Source organism: Echiichthys vipera, assembly GCF_963691815.1.
Source record: "Echiichthys vipera genome assembly, chromosome: 8".
NCBI classification, from domain to species: domain Eukaryota; kingdom Metazoa; phylum Chordata; class Actinopteri; order Perciformes; family Trachinidae; genus Echiichthys; species Echiichthys vipera.
In genome coordinates, this window is record NC_139833.1 from 14,409,894 (window position 1) to 14,428,691 (window position 18,798).

The 18,798-nt window shown below is 41.8% G+C and overlaps 1 protein-coding gene across 1 annotated transcript; it reads left to right on the forward strand.

Moving 5' to 3' along the window:
* Positions 1–755: 755 nt before the first annotated feature.
* Positions 756–18,653, forward strand: abcb4 (ATP-binding cassette, sub-family B (MDR/TAP), member 4; the record flags this gene model as incomplete). The annotated part of the gene is made up of 27 exons (XM_083917824.1): positions 756–817; positions 1,010–1,079; positions 2,271–2,433; positions 2,521–2,569; positions 2,832–3,023; positions 4,055–4,226; positions 4,337–4,461; positions 5,108–5,279; positions 5,413–5,526; positions 6,642–6,752; positions 6,849–6,974; positions 7,582–7,785; positions 7,877–8,047; positions 9,066–9,227; positions 9,358–9,549; positions 9,785–9,931; positions 10,051–10,155; positions 10,578–10,655; positions 12,858–12,941; positions 13,043–13,246; positions 13,388–13,488; positions 13,588–13,728; positions 14,948–15,104; positions 15,200–15,397; positions 15,961–16,167; positions 16,881–17,027; positions 18,381–18,653. The coding sequence occupies 27 exons, from the start codon at positions 756–758 to the stop codon at positions 18,585–18,587; spliced, it is 3,861 nt and encodes a 1,286-aa protein (XP_083773950.1). The 3' UTR covers positions 18,588–18,653.
* Positions 18,654–18,798: the final 145 nt, after the last annotated feature.

The following is an 18,798-nucleotide window of genomic DNA, read 5'->3' on the forward strand; positions in this document are numbered from 1 at the left end:
ACTAAATAGTTAAAAGTACTTCCTGATTTCCCATGACCATGCGACTAAACAGTCTAATAATAGTGATAATAATAATAAAAAGTTCACAGTATTAATGTAGCAGCTCGACCTGCTTTATAAACAAAACTGACATGGAAATCTCAGTTTTTACACTATGGGACATTGGACTGGTCATAAACTCAGAAAAAGTGTTGATGTCGGCATTAAAAGGAGGATAAGAAAGAGCCAGAAGGAATGCGCAGGAAGGAGAAGAAGCCGCTAAGAGAATAATAATAATAATAATAAGTGCTTCGGTTTTTACCACAAGTCCTGCACTCTCTATAGAGACGGAAATGACAGAGACACGTGAGGAGGGGGGAAAAGTGGGAGGAGGAGGGGGGAAAAGTGGTAGGAGGAGGGGAGAAAAGTGGGAGGAGGAGGTCTTGACAGGCCGGCGTGTGATCACTACCTCTGTCAAAAATAGGCTGGAGGACGGAGGGGTCGGCAGAGAAAACGGTGGGTCATTTTTTTGTAGTTATTCACTGTATTTATTTCTGTTTGTTCTGTTTTTTTTATGATAAATCTACTGGTGCTTTTTTCCCAGAAACGCCTCATGGTCATAGATTTATGAGTTTACAATCAGCCAATGAGCTTTGGATCCTGAGGCTGCTCGTTGGTGATTTGATGGGGACATTTTTATTTTTTTCTCAGAGAGGATCATAAAGTAAATTGATTTAACTGAAACGTGAAAATCCCTAAGAGGTCAGGACCCAAACATGGATGCGAAGGATGAGATGGAAATGTTGGAAGCCAATCAGGACCAAAATGGAAATTTAAGGTAAAAACTTTAAATTCTATCCGTATCCAGCGCCATTTCATACAAACAAAATCGACAATCATATTAATAAATAAATAAGGAGGCTGTAAAGTAATATGTTTGTTAGCTAATTGTCCAGAAAAATATAAATAAAGTAATATATATAATAAAGTCGACTTTAAATTCATGCTATTCATGCTTATATCATCCAAGAAGCAAGAAGAAGAAAGAAAAGGAGAAAGAAAAAAAGGAGAAGTTGCCCATGGTCGGCCCCATTGATGTGGTAAGCTCGGTCATCACACTGACCTGATCTAACTATTATTTTAAGCTATATATGTAGCTTTATTACTATTATTATTATTATTTAACTTTCTACTGATTCTTTCTAATGTTTTTATATTGCTATACAATGTAATTTAATTATTGGTAAGGCTGTGTGTGTGTGTGTGTGTGTGTATGTGTGTGTGCGTGCGTGCGTTTGTGTGTGTGTGTGTGTGTGTGTGTGTGAGAGAGAGAGAGAGAGAGAGAGAGAGAGAGAGAGAGAGAGAGAGAGAGAGAGAGAGAGAGAGAGAGAGAGAGAGAGAGAGAGAGAGGTAAGAGGAGGAGGCAGGGAGAGAGGATGGGAGTGTGACACATCCTCCTGTTGTTTGAGTTTGTCCCCCTGCTGTGAGAATATAATAGCTGCTCAAGTTTGAAGTCTCTCCCCATTGTGATTGAATAATTCCAGTGGTGGAAGAAGTATTCACATCCTTTACTTGTGTAAAAGTAGCAACAAATGTAAGAAAAATAGTCCTGGATTCACGGGCGTACTTAAGTAAAAGTAAAAAAGTCAAAGCTGCATTAATATCACATGATAAATTATCATTATCACAGTGGTGTGGTGGCACTGTCGCCTCACAGAAAGAGGGTTACTGGTTCGAATCCCGGCTGGGGCCCTTCTGTGTGGAGTTTGCATGTTCTCCCTGTGTCTGCGTGGGTTTTCTCCGGGTTCTCCGGCTTCCTCCCACAGTCCAAAGACATGCACGTGTTAGGTTAATTGAAGACTCTAAAATTTCCCGTAGGTGTGAATGGTTGTCTGTCTCTGTTCGTCTCTATGTGCCCTGTGATAGGCGTCCTGTCCAGGGTGTACCCTGCCTCACGCCTGATGTCAGCTGGGATCGGCTCCAGCCCCCCATGGAGCGGTTATAGATGAATGAATGAATGAATAAATCTGCAAAGTAACTAAAGCTGTCAAATAAACACAGTGTCGTAAGAAGGACAACATTGTTCTTCCAAACAATGGAAATACACAAGTGCAAATACTTCAAAACTGTACACGAGTGAATGTACGTGGTAAATAGTAAATGTAAATGTAAATGTAAAAAGTCCACTGCTGCATCATTCAAAATTCTTTACACCCAGCAAATGATCAGGATCATCCACAACGTACAGGTGCTGATTTCTGCTGTTCTGTCTTTGCTCTTTTCGACTCTAGTTTAGGTTTGCAAATGGCCTGGACAAAGTGTTTATCCTGGCTGGGACGGTCTGCGCCACGGTCCACGGCATAGTGCTTCCTCTCATGTGTATTGTGTTTGGAGACATGACAGACAGCTTTGTAGCAGACTCTATGATCAGCAAACTCAACATCTCTCAACTCAGTGAGTGTTCTGTTATGGTCACACATAGACAACTGAAATATTTTATTATGATGTGATGTTTACAACAATGTCTTTTGTTACCTTCAGACTCCAGCTTTGTACCCAGAAACAACACCTTACAGCAGGACATGAGGAAGTAAGGCTTTTCATGATCAGCAGAAACACAGCAAGCTGTTGCTGCTGTTGGGTGAACATAGCTCAAAAATGTTGGGTTTAATGCTAACGGTTGGGGTTTTATGTTTGTAAAGAGTTTCATAAGTGCAGGAAGGGCAGGGAACTTCTCCATGCATCAAATAATATATTGCCCACTTCCACCTTATCGGGCAGTTTAGATAATTTACAGCTTCTTCAGGTCTAAGCAGAAGTTTAAAAGTCATGTGTCACAATACTTCTTTCAGGTTTGCCATCAACTTCACCATCATGGGTTGCGTCGTGCTGGTGGTGGCGTACGGGCAGGTGGCCTTCTGGGCTGTGTCAGCTGGACGGCAGACCACACGCATCCGCAAGTTGTTTTTCCACCGCATCATGCAGCAGGACATCGGCTGGTTCGATGTCACTGAGACAGGAGAGCTCAACACACGTCTCACAGAGTGGGTAACAGACGAGTCACGCTCTGTTTCATATGCAGCCATGCTGGGGCTGCAACAAATCGTTTACTTTTTAAAATTTGCTTTTAAAAACTTGTCATATTTATCTTGTTTGTTTTGCTCAGCCAACAGTCGAACCAAACGATATTCAGTTTTCTTTTATAAAGTACAGCAAAAACAGCAAATAATTACATAATTACATTTGAGAAGCTGAAAGCAGTTAACTTTGTGCATCTTTTTCCTCCCAAAAAAATGTCAATTGAATGATTTTCAAACATTTGGTGAAAAATCTTCTGTCGATGGACTAATCCTTTAATTATTTCAGCTCTTCTGTAAAGTCTCGTCCATGACATTGAAAAGAAAAGCATCTTTGTGTTCAGGATTTCTTTCGTTATCATACAATAAAAATTTCATCTGAAGTTAAAACATTTAAGTCAGGATCAATAGACAGGGTTCGTAGGGTTGCTGGAAATCCTTGAAAACACGTGAATATTAGGGTGGGGTTTTCAAGGTTTGAAAAGTGCTTGGATTTTTAATAAAGTGCTTGAAACTGCTTGAAATGTAGTTTATATGGGATGGCATATATGACATAACACAAAGAAAGGAAGATCTTCATATTTGAGGGACTGAAAACAACATTTTGTGACATTTTTGCATGAAAAATGACTTCTGATGATTAACAGATTATGAAAATAGTTGATGATTATATTTCGAGTTAGTTTTCCTTTCATTTGTCGTCCTTCTGTAGAAATCTGTCCCAAAACAGCATGTTGGTTGTTTATAGGACAATAACATCTATTGTAATGTGATGAACAAGTGCAATAATCTGTACACTGATTACTGAGTATACAAATATGTAGTTTACCACGGCTGTAAGGTGCTGGAAAAACTTGAAAATGCACCTTGAAATGCTTAAAGAGTGTTTGAATTTGACTTTGGAAAAGGTGTAGGACGTTTTCACAGATTTCACATGAAGCAAATGGATTTTCCTTTCATTCATAATACATACTTGTTGTTTATATTTGCATATGCAGTGATGTCTATAAGATCCAAGAGGGTATTGGCGACAAGGCCGGGAGGCTTCTCCAGGCCTTTTCCAGCTTCCTCACAGCTTTCATCATTGGCTTCATCAAAGGCTGGAAACTCACTCTCGTCATCCTGGCTGTCAGCCCTGTGCTGGGATTCTCTGCCGGGCTTTTCTCTAAGGTAAGCATCAAATTCACGTTTTCTTTGCCCATTTTTTACCGCCTTTCTCTCGCTGTCCATACGTTGCAGGTGCTCTTAACAACATTATTTCTATCTACCTGTCTGCATAGGTGCTGGCGAGTTTCACTACTAAAGAGCAGGCTGCATATGCAAAAGCTGGAGCTGTGGCAGAAGAAGTGCTCTCTGCTGTCAGGACGGTGTTTGCCTTCAGTGGTCAGGAAAGAGAAATCAAGAGGTATGTACACTATGTTATATTTGTAGGTAGTCTGCGGCTGATTCATAACGTATTACTGAGTGGATACAATGACACGGATTCTCTCAAAAGTGTGAAAAATCTGAAGTGTTTAGTTATAGTCATCCACAGATCTGAGATTATAATAAAAATGATAATAATACGACTTTATTTGCATAGCTCATTTCAAACGAAAACATGAACTACAAAAGCAGATGCAAAGAGTAGAAACATTAAAAAAAGATTGATAGTATAAAATGAAAAGATTAATAGTGTGGGTGTGCGAGGTATAATATAGTATCAGTCATTTCTAGGTATTTTCAGTCATTTACCTGGTAGCTGAAAATGAGTGTTGAATTACTCATATCCGAAGTGCTTGCTCTTAAATTACAACACGATTTTCGACGTTGCACTAATCTGGTGGAAAGCTTTGAGACTAAATAATTATTTTATATTCAACAAAGCAACACATCTGTGCAGGGCAAATACATCTTGATTTTAAATCAAGCAACGTCCAGAAATAGCCCTTGCAAAGGTTGTAACTGGATAAAACCTGTTCAAAAAAACATAGAATTAGATTAGTGGTTTCCACTGATCTCATTTTCCATTGAACCAGCACTCATGCTTGTTTCTGTGCGTTGCACCACAGATATAATAAGAACTTGGAGGATGCAAAGAACATGGGAATAAAGAAGGCTGCATCTGCTAACTTTTCCATGGGCTTCACCTTCCTGATGATCTACCTGTCTTACGCTCTGGCCTTCTGGTACGGGAGTACACTCATCCTGAGTAAGGAGTACACCATTGGAACTGTACTCACCGTGAGTAGACTCATTACTACAGAACTTCTAGTAATCTTTTCCATTCAAGATAAGAGACTCTGAAAAGGAAAGTTGCTGCAGCTAACTGTGTGTGTGTGTGTGTGTGTGTGTGTGTGTGTGTGTTTGCGTTAAGGTGTTTTTCGTCGTGCTTATTGGAGCGTTCATGTTGGGACAGACGTCTCCTAACCTCCAGAATTTTGCCAGCGCCCGGGGAGCTGCACATAAAGTCTACAACATTATTGATCACGTAAGGAATGCAACATTGATTGAATGATCTTTTTTTGCTGCTGGACACTTGTCAGTTTGTGTTACTGAACATGCACTGCTGCGCTCCGGCACAACGGGAAACCGCTTTGATGAAGCCAGCAGCTCGGAGCCAGAGATGTTGGATTATTCTCTAATTGGAGCACCTGCTGTCAGGTCATTTGGTTGATAGTGCAGAGCTGTGGCGCTCCCCTTCCTGAATTTACTGTGAATGAAAGTTAAATAAGGCGTCACATGTACTGCAGCTTGTACGTTCGATGTTTGTGGAGTTTAAAAATGGTCCATATAGCTGCAGAGACATGCAGCACAATCATTTTCTTGAAGTGAACTACTTCTAAGCGGATTTGAGACGGAGTCCTGAGAAGCTGTTTGCTACTGTGTCACATTCCTGTATTTGGTTTACAGTGCGCCTGTTAGTCTTTCACTGTGACAACAAACTCCAATTAGTTTATCAGCACCTTTCACAGGAAACTATAGTCTACAAACAGTACTTTTGGTACATCTATTTACACCTAAATCCAAATTAGTTGTTAGCACACAGCCTTAAGCAAAACTGAAAAAGTGTGGGATCTCCTCTCAGGACATTTTAGTTAATCCATGCTTAGAGCTCTCTACCATTGGACTTAACATCCATGGACAACTTGCTTTAATTTCCTCCCTATTTTATTAATTACTTTTATATTGTGTCTCTGTTTTATGTATGTTATTGTGAAGCACATTGTTACATCTGATCCAGAAAGGTCTGTTATAGATTCACTTTACTGTGTAGTCTGAAATACAGAAGGTTGAGGCCCACGAGAGTGACATTAAACAGTCTGTCGTTCTCCGTCAATATAGAGCTTAACCTTCAAGGGAGGGAATAGTGGTGTGTGTGTGTGTTTAACCTCACCAAGAGAAGTAATGAAAACACACGGAGCTGGTGACAAAACATGAGCGTTTTTCAATACGCTCACCCTAACAGGGGGAGCTAACAGCCTTCCTCCCATTGTCTGTTTGAAGTTGTGATAAGTATCGGATTATTTATCCAACTGTGGACAAACTACAAACCAGAACAGAGCTTTTGGAAAGTTGAAATATGATGAACTGCTGTCTCAACAGAAACCAATCATCGACAGCTATTCGGAGGCCGGCTTCAAGCCTGATTCCATCACAGGAGACATAGATTTCCACAACATCAACTTCAGCTACCCCTCGAGGCCGGACATCAGAGTACGTTCCCCCTCAGACACTGTTTACTGAATTCTAAAAGCAGACATCATATCACTTCAACCTGTATCTCATAACTACTATTGTTATCATTTGTAGATATTAAACAACTTGTCTCTGAGTGTGAAGAGTGGACAGACCATTGCCTTGGTGGGTAGCAGCGGCTGCGGTAAAAGCACCACCATCCAGCTGCTGCAGCGGTTCTACGATCCTCTGGAAGGATCCGTAAGTTATATTTCACTTCATTGAAATGATTCATTCAGCATTTGACATCATATCCCATTCTACTATAGTTGAGGAGGACATAAAACAATTTAGTATTGCACTCCTATAACAGTTTTCCATTTAATAAGAGCAGATTTCATATAAGGTTCATGCAAACCATATATATGCTCTGTCCCTGCATGCTACACCTGTTCTGGCATTTTCCAGTTAGAAATACTCAGCGCTTCCCTCAGAAAATGTAATACGCTTATTAGAAACATTTTAAGATTACCAAAGAAAAGTGTCAAAATGCCAGAAAGGTAAGAATAGCTTTAATGTGAAAATTCACATTAGTCTTAAAACTTGCTTTAAATGCAGTAAATTTGAATATCATGTCTGCGTTTTTAAATACTGTTTTTTGTCATGCTATACTGAAATGAGGTCTTGTCAGAAACCCCAGGTAGCCACTGCCCCCGGCTTCATATTAATCACACAGACATGAGAGTAGTTTCAAATGTTCTCATCTAACTCTCTGCAAGAAAGCCAATAATCATATTTCCCTAATTATTATTTTAACAACAATGGCTGTGTTTGTTTAGATTTAGATAATGTGTCTTCACCATTTCAGGTGACTATTGACGGTCACGACATCCGTTCTCTTAACGTCCGCTACCTGAGAGAAATGATTGGAGTGGTGAGTCAGGAGCCCGTCCTCTTTGCTACCACCATCACTGACAACATCAGATTCGGCCGACCCGACGTGACGCCGTGGGAGATCGAACAAGCTACCAAGGAGGCTAACGCTTACGACTTCATCATGAATCTTCCTGATGTATGAGTGTATTTATGACTCACTTTCCACTGCGCTTATCCAGAACTCTGCCCACCACTTTGTTGACACTGAGATTCTTATCGTTGAGCAGAAGTTTGAGACGATGGTCGGAGACCGAGGGACTCAAATGAGTGGAGGACAGAAGCAGAGGATTGCAATTGCACGAGCTCTTGTCCGCAATCCCAAAATCCTTCTGTTGGACGAGGCCACATCTGCTCTTGATGCTGAGAGCGAGACCATTGTGCAAGCTGCACTTGACAAGGTACAAATACACGCAGACACTTTCTCTGCTTCATTCAGAACTCAGCTTTAGGGCTTCTGTTGCACTTTGGCACTGATGCAGACATTTTAGAGAAAAGCATTAAAATGTTTCATAAGATGAGACTTTACTACTTTCTTCAGCGATAGAAATGGTGTGGCTCTAAAGAATGACAATTTTGGTCTTTCTGTCGGTCAGCCCACCACTGAAATATCATTATATCATACGACATTCATGGTCCCCAGAGGCTGAATCCTACTAACTTTTGCGTCTAGCGCCACCAGCAGGTTTTTTTTTAAAATTTGCTCGACCATCATGTAAGAAGAAAAACTGCTTAGCAAGTTCCGACATCCTTCATTCATTCATTACTATAAAAGCTTGTGGGCTTCTTCACGCTGTTACATTTTTTCTCCAAAAGAGCAAGCGTGTCAGAGACTTCCTGTCCCCCCCACACATTAATGGGATTCATTTATGTCATCACAGCTCCTCTAGACTCAAATTCTATCGACCTATAATCGCCTCACTGCCCAGCACTGTCCCTGTAGGATTGGCCTCTACAAATATTGGATGGATATCCACGAAATAAAGTACATATATGCATTGTGCCCTGAGGATGTACATTTGTGATGCTCTTAATATCTCCCTAGCACCACCAGCAAGTGAAATTTAACTTCAAGTACTTCAAGTTATTGACTAAATACTGGCAGGACTAATGGCATTTCAATCAACCTCAGTTGTACTTCTTGTTGACTGTTAATTTTCAAATGTTAGCATCAGATTTGCTAAAATATCACAGCAAACATCAGCATGTTAGCACTGTCATTGTGAGCGTGTTAGCAGCATGCTCAAAGCACCACTGTGCCTAATTTCAGCCTAATAGAGCCGTGGGGTCTCTCACTAATATTAAAATGTGTCAACTGCAATGTATGCTCATAAATCATATGTACAATTTAGCTCCTTCTTGTAAATGTAAGTCAAGATACAAAAACTTGAACACATGTATGCATTTCTCTGTGTGCAGGCCCGACAAGGTCGCACCACCATAGTTATTGCCCACCGCCTCTCAACCATCAGAAATGCTGATGTCATCGCTGGTTTCCAGAATGGTCAAATTGTAGAGCTGGGGACTCACAGCGAACTGATGGAACAAAAGGGAGTCTACCATACACTTGTCACCATGCAGGTAACACAGACACACATCAATACTTTGACACACCATTTGTCATCTCAACTGGGGCGCTTTGTCAATTCAGAACTTTCAGTCTTTGATCATGTTTGTTTCTGTGGTTTCCTCCCATCTTTCTCTGCCACAGACCTTTCAGAAAGCCGATGAGTCAGAGGAGGAGGAAGAACCGGAGCGGTCTCAGGGTGAGAAGAGCAAGTTAGTAAAGTCCCCCTCTCGGGTCTCTCTACGCAGGAGGAAGTCCACGAGAGGTTCCTCCTTCGCTGCCTCAGAGGGAGAACCAGAGGAGAGAGAAAAGTTCAAGGACAACGAGATAGAAGAGGTGAAGTGCCGTGCAACATCAGGGTTTGAGTGGCTGCGTCAACAAGGACAACTTGGTCTATGCATGCTATACAATATGTTGTACTGTCATAGTCCATTAGTTTTACCTGAAGTCCTTAGATGGCTATGTTCCTCTGTTTCCTAACCACTCTTTTCCTCCATCTTCACCTACATTCCAGCAGTTACATACTAAATCCAGTTCAATATAGTCTGACTTTATGAATCTCTTTCTGTAGGATGAAGATGTCCCCCCTGTGTCCTTCGCTAAATTGATGAGTCTCAACGGCCCGGAGTGGCCATACATTTTGTTGGGGACCATCTGCGCCATCATCACCGGAGCAATGCAGCCAGCGTTCGCTGTCATCTTCTCCAAGATCATCACTGTATGTCACTCTTAGTATCTGCGTACCACAAAGGTTTTTTTAATGCTTCATGTTGATTGCAACATTTGTCAGATGTTGTAGGGAATCTACAAATTGGCTGTGCCCTCCTCTTCTCTCAGGTGTTCGCCAATCCAGATCAAGATGTTGTCCGGCAAAGAGCCACATTCTTTTCTCTGATGTTTATCGTTATTGGAGCCGTAACCTTTGTAGCCATGTTTCTACAGGTATGCATGGGCACACACACACACTTGCACGTTCACATAGATTCAGGCATGAGTGAGCAAATTTCCCAAAGCGTCAAACTCCATATATGCATAAACCAAAAAATACTTCTAATTTAATTTTAACCTTAAAACTAAAAACAAGAATGTTTAAAATATGGAAACCTTGATATTAAATAGTTATATTTCATATCATTCTAGTATATCCACTGCCATAATTATTATAAGTCATATTTCTGTTATCATAGTTGTGAATGAAAGTCAGACATTCATGCCTGTTAAAAGGAAGGTTTCCTCGCCACTGTTGCTCATGGGGGAATTGTTGTGTCTCTGTAAATCAAATAGTGTGGTTTATATGGAGGGTGTCCTGATATCATTTTTGTTATGATTTGTGCTCATATCTTCTGTTTGTGAACCTTTAACAGGGCTACTGTTTTGGTAAATCTGGAGAGATTCTGACCCTTAAACTGAGACTCGGGGCTTTTAAGGCCATGATGAGACAGGTGAGTGTAACCAGCTGAAATGAGCGACTAACACGGGATGCTAAATTACACTCAACAAAAATATAAACGCAACACTTTTGTTTTTGCTCCCATTTTTTATGAGATGGACTTAAACATCTAAAATTCATACCAGATACACAATATTACCATTTCTCTCAAACATTGTTCACAAATCTGTCTAAATGTGTGATAGTGAGCACTTCTGCTTTGCTGAGATAATCCATCCCACCCACACACCCACACTCACAGGTGTGCCACATCCAGATGCTGATCTGACATCATGATTAGTGCACAGGTGTGCCTTAGACTGTCCACAATAAAAGGCCACCCTGAAATGTGCAGTTTTGTCTCACAGCAAAATGCCACAGATGCCACAAGCATTGAGGGAGCGTGCAATTGGCATGCTGACAGCAGGAATGTCAACCAGATCTGTTGCTCGTGCATTGAATGTTCATTTCTCCACCAAAAGCTGTCTCCAAAGGCGTTTCAGAGAATATGGCAGTACATCCAACCGGCCTCACAACCGCAGACCACATGTAACCACACCAGCCCAGGACCTCCACATCCAGCAGGTTCACCTCCAAGATCGTCTGAGACCAGCCACTGAGACAGCTGCTGAAACAATTGGTTTGCATAACCAAACAATTTCTGCACAAACTGTCAGAAACCGTCTCGGGGAAGCTCAACTGCATGCTCGTCGTCCTCATCGGGGTCTTGACCTGACTCCAGCTCGTCGCCGTAACAGACTTTAGTGGGCAAATGCTCACATTCGATGGCGTCTGGCACGTTGGTGAGGTGTTCTCTTCATGGATGAATCACTGTTTACATTGTTCAGGGCAGATGGCAGACAGCGTGTGTGGCGTCGTGTGGGTGAGCGCTTTGCTGATGTCAATGTTGTGGATCGAGTGGCCCATGGTGGTGGTGGGGTTATGGTATGGGCAGGCATCTGTTATGGACGAAGAACACAGGTGCATTTTATTGATGGCATTCTGAATGCACAGAGATACCGTGATGAGATCCTGAGGCCCATTGTTGTGCCATACATCCATGAACATCACCTCATGTTTCAGCAAGATAATGCACGACCCCATGTTGCAAGGACCTGTACACAATTCTTGGAAGCTGAAAATGTCCCAGTTCTTGCATGGCCAGCATACTCACCGGACATGTCACCCATTGAGCATGTTTGGGATGCTCTTGACCGGCGTATACGACAGCGTGTACCAGTTCCCACTAATATCCAGCAACTTCGCACAGCCATTGAAGAGGAGTGGACCAATATTCCACAGGCCACAATTGACAATCTGATAAACTCTATGCGAAGGAGATGTGTTGCACTGCATAAGGCAAATGGTGGTCACACCAGATACTGACTGGTTCTGAGTCCCCAGACCCCCAATAAAGCAAAAAAATGTACTGTACATTTCAGGGTGGCCTTTTATTGTGGACAGTCTAAGGCACACCTGTGCACTAATCATGATGTCAGATCAGCATCTGGATGTGGCACACCTGTGAGTTGGGATGGATTATCTCAGCAAAGCAGAAGTGCTCGCTATCACACATTTAGACAGATTTGTGAACAATGTTTGAGAGAAATGGTAATATTGTGTATCTGGTATGAATTTTAGATGTTTAAGTCCATCTCGTGAAAAATGGGAGCAAAAACAAAAGTGTTGCGTTTATATTTTTGTTGAGTGTATAATAATAATAACCCAGAGTCGTAGTCTTGCCTCTCTTTCTCTCTACTCTCCTATGCCATCTCTGTCTGGATCAGAAACTCCTAAGAAATAATAACGAATAATGTTTTGCTTTGTTGATTATTAAGAAAATGTTTAAGTCAGAACAATGCGGCACACATTTCTGATTGCTGTTGCATTTTAAAAGCCTTTTAACGGGTGCTCCTGTTTCCTCCCACAATCCAAAAGACATGCACGTGTTAGGTTAATTGATGAGTCTAAAATTGCCCGTAGGTGTGAATGGTTGTCTGTCTCTGTTCGTCTCTATGTGCCCTGTGATAGACTGGCTTCCTGTCCAGGGTGTACCCCGCCTCACGCCCGATGTCAGCTGGGATCGGCTCCAGCCCAACCCCCCCCCCCCCCCCCCCCCGACCCCGGGATAAGCGGTTGAAGATGAATGAATGAATGAATTGATTCTATTTATTTTCAGGGTCAGTGGAAAATGTTAATCCCTGTTTTCTTGTAGGACCTTGGCTGGTTTGATGACCCCAAAAACAGTGTTGGAGCGCTCACTACGAGACTGGCCGCAGACGCAGCCCAAGTACAAGGGGTAAGTCTCAACAACAGTCACACACACAAGACTAATGAATCTCAGAGAATCCGTGATCTTGTCGTCTGCTTTGTTCTCATTGTTCTTTCATGTCTGATCAGGCCACAGGAGTACGTTTGGCCACGTTGGCCCAGAACATAGCCAACATGGGCACCAGTTTGATCATCTCCTTCGTGTACGGCTGGGAGCTGACCCTGCTCATCCTGGCTGTGGTGCCTTTCATGGTACTGGCTGGAGCTGTGGAAATGCGGGCGCTCACCGGACATGCTGCCAAAGACAAGAAGGAGCTGGAGAAGGCTGGAAAGGCAAGGATTCAGTATGGGATTTGCCAGAGTGCCATGCAAACTCCTTTTTTTGACTCTATGGCATAAGAACCATTTGGTTAACCACTGACCTTGAATCTTCAGTATATAAAGATAAAGTGTTTGTATGGTTTGTCTCTACAGATTGCTACAGAAGCCATCGACAATATCCGCACTGTTGTCTCACTCAACAGAGAACCTAAGTTTGAATCGATGTATCATGAAAACCTCGAAATACCATTTAAGTACGAGAGATTACATTATTCAAACGACAGAGCCATCATCATTGGGTTCATTTGACGAGTACTCGCTCTGATGCCATCTTTCCCTCACTCTCTGGACAGGAACTCCCAGAAAAAAGCCCATGTTCATGGGTTTACCTTCTCCTTCAGCCAGGCAATGATCTACTTCGCTTATGCAGGCTGCTTCCGCTTTGGAGCATGGCTCATTAAAGAAGGAAGGATGGATGTTGAAGGAGTATTCCTGTGAGTAAACAGCCAGCGTGACTTTGAGTTTTATTTTATGATAGATAAGATGAACAGTTTGCGTGCGGTCGTAGGTTACAGCCGGTAACATCAACCAAAGCAAAGGGAGAGAAGCTGTTTATATGGCTTTTAATCATTACCCTGAAGTATGTGAGGGGCGACTATGACAGGCTCCAGACCCAGAGGGCATACTCATGCAAAGCACATGTACCTTTGGTGATCAAACACACACTCACGTGTTTCAGGACGCTAACTCAACTCAGTGTGTCATTGTTGAGGAGGAGCCACCTCCTTCATTCATATTCTGCTGTTACTGTTACACAAAGAAGAAGTCCAGAGGTCGTCACACCTTGGGCCTCTAAAGTAACATAAAACTATAAAATACAGAAATATTAACCCCTCACCCCCTTGGAAATTTTTTTACAACCACATGCATTGTAAACCCTAATTTTGATTGTCTTTCCAAGAATATAACATTTCTAAGTGTAACCATAAACAAGCAGAAACAGAATACATGATATTGTTTGTTATCGGTGTGGTAACAAGACTCTACAGCCAGTGACTGCTGATGCTTCACTTAGGCACAGTGGTGAGTTGAGCTAAATTCTAACATCAGCAAAGCACAGGCACATTATGATCACTTTTGTGTCAGCATGCTTATATTAGCTAATTAGCGCTAAACACAAAGTGCAGCTGGGGCTGGTGGGAACGTTATTAGTTTTGCAGGAAGTATTGGGCAAAATGAAGGGGATCATGAGTCTCATTTCACGGCAATCTAATATTCGTTAAGAATTTTCACTGAAAACTACAAATGTCAACCTCGTGGCTTCAGGAAAAGTCAGGGGGTCACCAAAGTCGGTAAGATTTATCCTCTGGGCACCAAGAAAATTTGTTGAGATATTTCAGTCTGAACCCAAAGTGGTGGACCGACTGAGCGACTATCATTGCCATCCCTAAGGCCATGCAAAAAAATGCCAAATCTAATTTGAATCCAATTAAAGGTAATTAAAAGGTGATATTGCCGATGTTAGGTGGCTAAAATGTAAAAGTAAATTGTCCTCTTTTCAACATTTAACTGAACTCTAACTCTATTCGATATTTCATCTTTGCCTTTTCAGGTGTCATCGGTCCATGTTAGCTCAGCCCTTTGTAATCTCATCTAACATGCCCTTGCCTCTTAAATGGGAAAAGCTAACAGGCGTTTTACTTCCTCCCCCAGTGTGGTATCAGCTGTTCTGTACGGCGCCATGGCTTTAGGAGAGGCCAACTCATTTGCTCCAAACTACGCTCAGGCCAAGATTTCAGCTTCGCACCTCATGATGCTGCTGAACAAAGTGCCCGCCATTGACAATCTTTCACACGAAGGAGAGACCCCGGTACACAACACAAAGCCCCACAAACACACACAACATTTACAATACCGCTCTGTACACGCATGCTAACAAATCACTTTTCTGTGTCATCTCTTCAGGACAAATTTGATGGTAACGTGCACTTTGACAGTGTGAAGTTTAACTACCCTTCACGCCCTGATGTGCCCATCCTCCAAGGGCTGAATCTTAAGGTTAAAAAGGGAGAGACCCTGGCTTTGGTGGGCAGCAGTGGCTGTGGAAAGAGCACTACCATCCAGCTGCTGGAGAGGTTCTACGACCCCAGAGAGGGGAGAGTGGTGAGGAGACAAATACCACGCCCAAGCTTTGTGTAACTAGCTGACTCACACGTGTGCCTCTTCACCTACTGTCAGCAAACCATGGGTTATGTGTTTATGGTTATGACAGCACTATACTGGGTGAGACTGTGTGAGGTCTTTGTATCATCAAGTGTGTTTTTACCTTTACTCCAGCAACCGTTTCTTTTTATCTTGATGGATTTCTTAACTTCAAGACATTTAGATGAAACACACAGATAATTATCATCGGATTTCCCTTTGGTAGTCCACAGGAGCTTTATAAACTTTTCAGCTTGTTGTTGTGCTTTTCCAGCCCACAAATGGACTGTTTTGGTTCACGCTCACAGCTCATAATAACATAATTTCCAGCGAAAAGGCTAGTCTACAAACCCACTGCACACGACCTGCTCAGCACCTAATGGCACCCAGACGAAGATAGCAACTAGCTGGTGAACATGGTGGCGTATTTAGCAGCTAAAGAGCAACATATTTTACTCACGAGTTGGTGGAGACAAGCCCATCCACTCCCTCTATAATAATTACTGCTGACATTTTTCCTTCAGATGTTGGACAATACAAATGCAAAAAAGCTGAACATCCAGTGGTTGAGATCCCAGATTGGCATCGTATCCCAGGAGCCCGTGCTGTTTGACTGCACCTTGGCCGAAAACATCGCCTATGGAGACAACAGCCGCACTGTTACGCTGGAGGAGATAGAGGAAGCTGCTAAGATGGCCAACATTCACAGCTTCATAGATGGCCTGCCACAGGTAACTGCTGTGATGTTTCATTAATGCTCTGTTCTCAGAGATGGCTGGAAATGAAAAGGGCAGTGTGAGCAGTTATAACCATTACAACATCTCACAACATCCCTCTGCTCTGGGAAATGGTGTCTGTCAGTGTGTCAAAAAAAATGCAACTTACCAAAGGGGATTTCTCACCTGTCGATTGGGCTTTATTTGTCCAGGTTTAGAGATGTCCATCAATATCCGATTTCTTTCTCCACCTCTGTTAATGGACTTTGGTTTGTTGAGCTCACAGCATTGAAAACTATTTAAAAATTAAACAGAGATATCTATTTTCACAACAAGTGAAACTTTTTTTATGGGTCCATAATTTCTTAATGATTTCCTCTGAAGTTTTCTGGGATGAAATATGCAATTTAGTACTAATTACCAACTAAAACATGGAAAAATGTTAAGTATGTGTATATATTTAAATATTGAATTAAGTTTAATTGCTGAATTAATGAATATTTGACTTGAGATTAAATGTAGCAGTTCCAGTATAATAGTCTCAGATCTATTTCTCTCTTTTTATTCAAAGTACCAATAACATGGTTCTTTCTAGGAAACTACTGACCCGTACAATCAAGTGTTGCTGGATAATTTCTTCAAAAGGAAGTATTTATATTATTGTCATTATTTTGGCAATATAACAAATATCATGTGCCCTCTCTCTCTCTCTCTGTTTGTATGAGCAGAAGTACGACACTCAGGCAGGTGATAAGGGAGCGCAGCTGTCAGGGGGCCAGAAGCAGCGTATAGCCATAGCTCGAGCCATGCTCCGCAACCCCAAAATGCTGCTCCTGGACGAGGCCACCTCTGCACTCGACACAGAGAGCGAGAAGGTGAGTGTTGGGGGAGGAGGGCTAAACAAAGTCCCCGAGACCTAAATAAATCCTTCCATATGATGCAAAGCCCATGTTTTCAAAACATTTGATCTTAACACGAGGAGTGTTGAGGAGCCTCCTAAATAGCACTAAAAGTTATTAACTAAGAGGGTCCACTTACACCATTTTCACAAAGCTGCTGATACCAACTTTTACTAAGTAAGTGGGAGAAGTCTTTAGCTAAAATAAAGTCTGGGTTGACTATGATTGGCTGTTTTGGGTCTCAGTGAGTTTTTGTTAGAAATACTGTAGGATGTGTGTGGCCATATCCAAATAAAGAATTAAAATAGTGCAAGCATCACTGATTTAACATGAAACAAAGTAATATAGGCTGCAGACTCGTTCAGTATATGTGCAGGTAACTGTCAGCCTCTATGTCTGACAACTCATTTTCTGACTACATTAACCATGGCTGAAGAACAGCTTTTGCTTATTTTATTCTTTTATTCTACTTCTATTATTTAAAGTAAGTTCTTAGTCGAGATAACTGCAAACCCTTGCTCTTAGTGACATACGAGTTCTCTCGACTACTACAAACTTTTCACAGATTTCGGAGCTGCTTTTGGCGCTAAAATGCTTTGTGAAATACTTTTAGACCAAAAATGTAGGTGTCCCAGAATTATGACTGACTCGCCCATTTTGTAGTTACTCCTAAATCAGCGGTTAGGAGCTACTTTTAGCCAAAATGTGTTTTGGGAATACAGGCCCTGATATTTATTTTTCCTCTATAAAATGATGGAAATGACTCCCACCATAATCAACAAACACAGATTACAAAAGATATAAAAACCCACGACAATTACACCAGAGATTATAACACAAGACGTTTTGCAAAAGCAGTAACACAGTTAAAAGAACAGCGTTCTCAAGTGGAGAAAGAGTTTATGGAGTGTGTAGTGTGATACAATGTCTTTAATGTACCCTTTTTAATAGCAGATTTTGCACACCAAAGAAAAATGTCTGCCTTTTGTGTGCTAAAAAGTAGAAGGAGTACTTTTTATTTCCAAATTGGAGCATGTTGTCAAAAGAAATTGAAACTTCAGTCAGTATTAATGCCATACAGTGTGTATGTAATAACAGTGTTAAAGTGGACACAAAGTGCACTCAATGCTCACTGGAAATTAAGGGAAAATGCATCCAAATGAATTCAACATGCATCAACCCTCCGACCCTATAAATATGAAACAGTAAAAAAGTAAACAGGGAGACATGTACAAATCAATAGATAAAGATGAAAAAGCTCTACCTGTCCCCAAATGTTTTATGTACTGTAAGTTCATGTGATGTCACTGCCATCACTGCTCTTTCCAGGTGGTGCAGGACGCACTGGACGCAGCCAGTAAGGGCAGGACTTGTATCGTTGTGGCCCACCGTCTGTCCACCATCCAAAACGCAGACCGCATCGCTGTCTTCCAGTCAGGAGTGGTGGTTGAACAGGGGACACATCACCAGCTGCTGGCCCAGAATGGAGTGTACCACATGCTGGTCACGAAACAAATGGGCCATGGGACAGAATAAGAGGACACAGTGACTGACACTACGCCGATTTTTTTTGTTGATCTTTGCATTTCCCTGCTCACCTTTAGTGGAACAGACGGGGGCCTGGATGTGTTCCTGCTTTTTGGGACCTTATCAGACATGTCCCCTTTCATTCAATAAGCAAAGTACTAGTGTTCATTAGCCGTCACTTTTATAGGCCTTTTTTTCGCAGAACATATTTTTATGTAAC